The 3,533-nt window shown below is 46.6% G+C and overlaps 1 protein-coding gene across 3 annotated transcripts in view; it reads left to right on the top strand.

Moving 5' to 3' along the window:
* Positions 1-217: 217 nt before the first annotated feature.
* The window catches only part of hps3 (HPS3 biogenesis of lysosomal organelles complex 2 subunit 1), a 63,415-nt gene continuing 60,099 nt past the window's right edge, over positions 218-3,533 (top strand). The window contains exons 1-3 of one of the 3 annotated variants that reach the window (XM_043702684.1): positions 218-497; positions 1,539-1,811; positions 2,521-3,039. In XM_043702684.1, coding sequence (XP_043558619.1) covers positions 1,598-1,811; positions 2,521-3,039 — 733 coding nt within the window. In that variant the 5' untranslated portion in view covers positions 218-497; positions 1,539-1,597. Of the gene's footprint in view, positions 498-566; positions 1,413-1,538; positions 1,812-2,520; positions 3,040-3,533 lie in introns of those variants that run through there. The other 2 variants (XM_043702686.1, XM_043702683.1) reach the window with 2 other exon arrangements.

The raw sequence follows: 3,533 nt of genomic DNA, 5'->3' as shown, positions 1-3,533 counted from the left end.
AGGTGACTAATCGAAGCTGATCACTAACAAATCTAGTAGGGAACTCAGAGGCAGTCCTTCAAACAGAGACCAATTAGAATGTGGAACTTGCTACCGCAGAAGGTGGTTGAGTCAAATAGCATAGGTACATTAAAGGGGAAATGAGCCAAGCAAACGTGGGAGAAATTATTCAAAGAATATACTCATGGAGTGAGATGAGGAGAGGTGGTAGGAGACTCGTTTAAAATATAAATATGAGCAGTGATCTGAATAGCCTGTGATGTAATAATGTAATTTCAATCTCTACTAATGACTCGTGAGTATAGATGATTTCCTCGTGAGTAGGATGGAGAGATTTCAAGAGGCATGTGTTGTAAAAATGGCAGATGAAATTTAACTGATGACGAATGCGAAACTCAGGAGAGAAATATAAAGACTACTATTCTTAAGTGCATGGACAGAAACACACGAGGGCGCAGACAGTAAAAGATTTGCATCATAGCAGACCATTCAATCAGGTAAACGAGTTCATCAGCCTCATCTCATCTTCCAATTCCTGTTCCTATAGTCTACAGGTAACAAAACCTCAAGTACTGAAGCGTTGAAGATTTCTGCATCTACACTGTACGTTCGAGGCTCTTGATAGATTTTTGATCTACAAGAGAGTCAAGGGTGATGGGGTGCGGGTGGGAGTGTGTATTATTAAGCAGGAACGTTGAATGCAGACCACAACCAAATCCGGTATCATGTTATTGAATGTGGGACAAATAGTCTGAAATACTGTAATGCTAAGGATCTTATTTGACTTGCCGTAGCGGAGACAGACAAGCAAAATTAAATAGCTGGAGAAACACGAGCCTGGTATTCCTTCTTCAGAGAGAGCAAAATGGGCCGTATCAAACTTCACCGGAACTGTCACCATTCCAGTTCTCACTGGAATGCCAGCGACTTCATTTTTAATTAAAAATAAAACCTCTCCCTCCACACACACACACTGAACATTTTAGCAGCCTTTCCAACTCCATTGCAGCTTTCACTTTGTTGGGGGAAGTTTGCTGAGTGAGTGTTGACTTTGACTGATTGAATGACGTCCATAGTCTCATTCCCATTGGCCAGACGGCTTCTGATGACGGCTGGGTCCACGAGCTGGCGTTTCCCATTGGCCGAGCCCCTTGTGATTGACAGCGAGACTGCCAGGGGCTGGCGTTTCCCATTGGCCGAGGCAACTGAGAGGCGAAAATGTGACAGTGGCTGCGGAAGCGGTCTGGGACATTCCAACAGAAAGGGTCTTGTGTTCACGGGAGAAGCAAAAAAAATGCAACGATGAGAACTTGTGGGAAAGTAATTTTCCTACAACTCGCTTGTCCGCATCAATTACCGACTATAACAGCTTTTGGAGATATAACTAGACGTTAAGTTGCGCTCATTCAATTGCAAGTATATTTATTCTTAGTTGGCAATGTTTTTTTGTCAAGCTTGGATTTAACTAAAAAAGCTGTGTAATGGTGTTTTTCCCTCTCCCACACTCCCTCCCTCTGTCTGATCCTGGTGATTTAAAGGCTGCTTCCCGATCCCTTCACCTCTTTTATCAGAAGGAGAGGGTGTCAATGCATTGGAGATGGTGCGAGTGTACAACTGTCACCCGTTCGCCGCCCAGCTAATCGTTCCCGTTCAACACGAACCGGAGACTTTGTGCTGCGGGCGGGATACTCTCTTCGTGGTATCCGCCGGGTGTAAAATCGAAGCGTTCAACGTAACTGACAGCGGATGCCAGCCCATCTGCACCTTTAACGCCCTCGGGAAAGTCCGGAAAATAACATTCAGCGAAATAGGTAAAATATTTCCGCATGGTATTCCTTAAGTCAGTGCATGTGGAGACCTGATCAAATAACGTGCGTGAAGGAGGTTATGCTGCGGCTGTACAGGACATTGGTTAGAACAATGTTGGAATATTGCGTGCAATTCTGGTCTCCTTCCTATCGGAAAGATGTTGTGAAACTTGAAAGGGTTCAGAAAAGATTTACAAGGATGTTGCCAGGATTTGAGCCTCAGGGAGAGGCTGAACAAACTGGGGCTGTTTTCCCTGGAGCGTCGGAGGCTGAGGGGTGACCTTTTATAGAGGTTTACAAAATCATGAAGGGCATGGATAGGATAAATAGACAAAGTCGTTTCCTTGGGGTTGGGGAGTCCAGAACTAGAGGGCATAGGTTAGGATGAGAGGGGAAAGATATAACAGAGACATACGGGGCAACCTTTTCACACACAGGGTGGTATGTGTATGGAATGAGCTGCCAGAGAAAGTGGTGGAGGCTGGTACAATTGCAACATTTAAAAGGCATTTGGATGGGTATATGAATAGGAAGGGTTTGGAGGGATATGGGCCGGGTGCTGGCAGGTGGGACTAGATTGGGTTGGGATATCTGGTCGGCATGAACAGGTTGGAACGAAGGGTCTGTTTCTGTGCTGTACAACTCTATGACTCGGAATGATTCACTTGTCATTCATTTATTTTGTGCCTCCTATTTTCCCCCCTCCTTTCAGGGCGCTATCTTGTTGCAATCGAAGAGAAGAGTAGTGTTCTTTCTCTGCGTATCTATTTCAACTGGAAGGAATGCCAATCTCAAGGGAAGTCCCGAGTTGGCATCCGGATGGTGGGGCATATGCTGCAGGCTCCATTTGAAGGGGCCCCCAAAGATCAGATGGAAATCGTCGAGGTGCCACTCTCGGAGCCCCCTGTCTCCGTTTCTTGTTGCCCCGTCAAGGGGGACTTGGTGGTCGGCTGCCACAACAAGGTGGTTTTCTTCCGGCTGAAGGAGGTGACGCTGGCTGGGCAGAGCGCCGTGTTCGATTTCGAACGATTCCTGGTGGTGCATGTCGGTTTCAAGCTGCTGGAAGTGGCGTTTTGCAATGGCTGCTTGGCCATGATAGGGGACTTGGAAGTGATGGTGCTGAAGCTGGAGACGACCAGGCAAGTGACGAACGCAGTGCAGCAACAGATTGTCCAGAAGGAAGTGCCAATCAACAAGGACATTGACAGACAAAGCAATGACCCTGGAGAAGGTCAGTAGGAAACTGATCAACACCAGTGTACCATGTTGACCTGTGCTTCAACAGTGTTTTACAGTTGTCTGCAAATTAATACTGGCAGTCAGACCTCCTCTTGCCTCTGAGTCCATTGGTACTCTCAACTCAGTGATGGGTGAGTGCTCTGAGGTTATACCAGGAGTTAAGTTGATGCACCCTCCTTTCCAGTGAAAAGGTCCCCTGACACTATTTGGAAGAAGGGCTTGGGGAATTCTTTTGGTCTCCTGCCCAATGTTCTTCCCCAGTCAACATCAGGAAGAGAGAATAAAATGTCATTACCACATGGCTGCTTTTGTGGGAGCTGATGGTGCAGATGTTGGGTGGCTCAGTGGTTAGCACTGCTACCTCATAGTGCTAAGGATCTGCGTTCGATTCTAACTTTGGGTGACTGTCTATATGGAGTTTGTTCATTCTCCCCGTGCCTGCTCTGGTTTCCTCCCATAGTTCAAAGATGAGCAGGTTAGGTGGAT

Source organism: Chiloscyllium plagiosum, chromosome 13, assembly GCF_004010195.1.
Source record: "Chiloscyllium plagiosum isolate BGI_BamShark_2017 chromosome 13, ASM401019v2, whole genome shotgun sequence".
In the NCBI taxonomy this organism is placed as follows: domain Eukaryota; kingdom Metazoa; phylum Chordata; class Chondrichthyes; order Orectolobiformes; family Hemiscylliidae; genus Chiloscyllium; species Chiloscyllium plagiosum.
The sequence above is the reverse complement of the archived record's forward strand: the minus strand, read 5'-3'. Positions and strand labels throughout refer to the sequence as shown.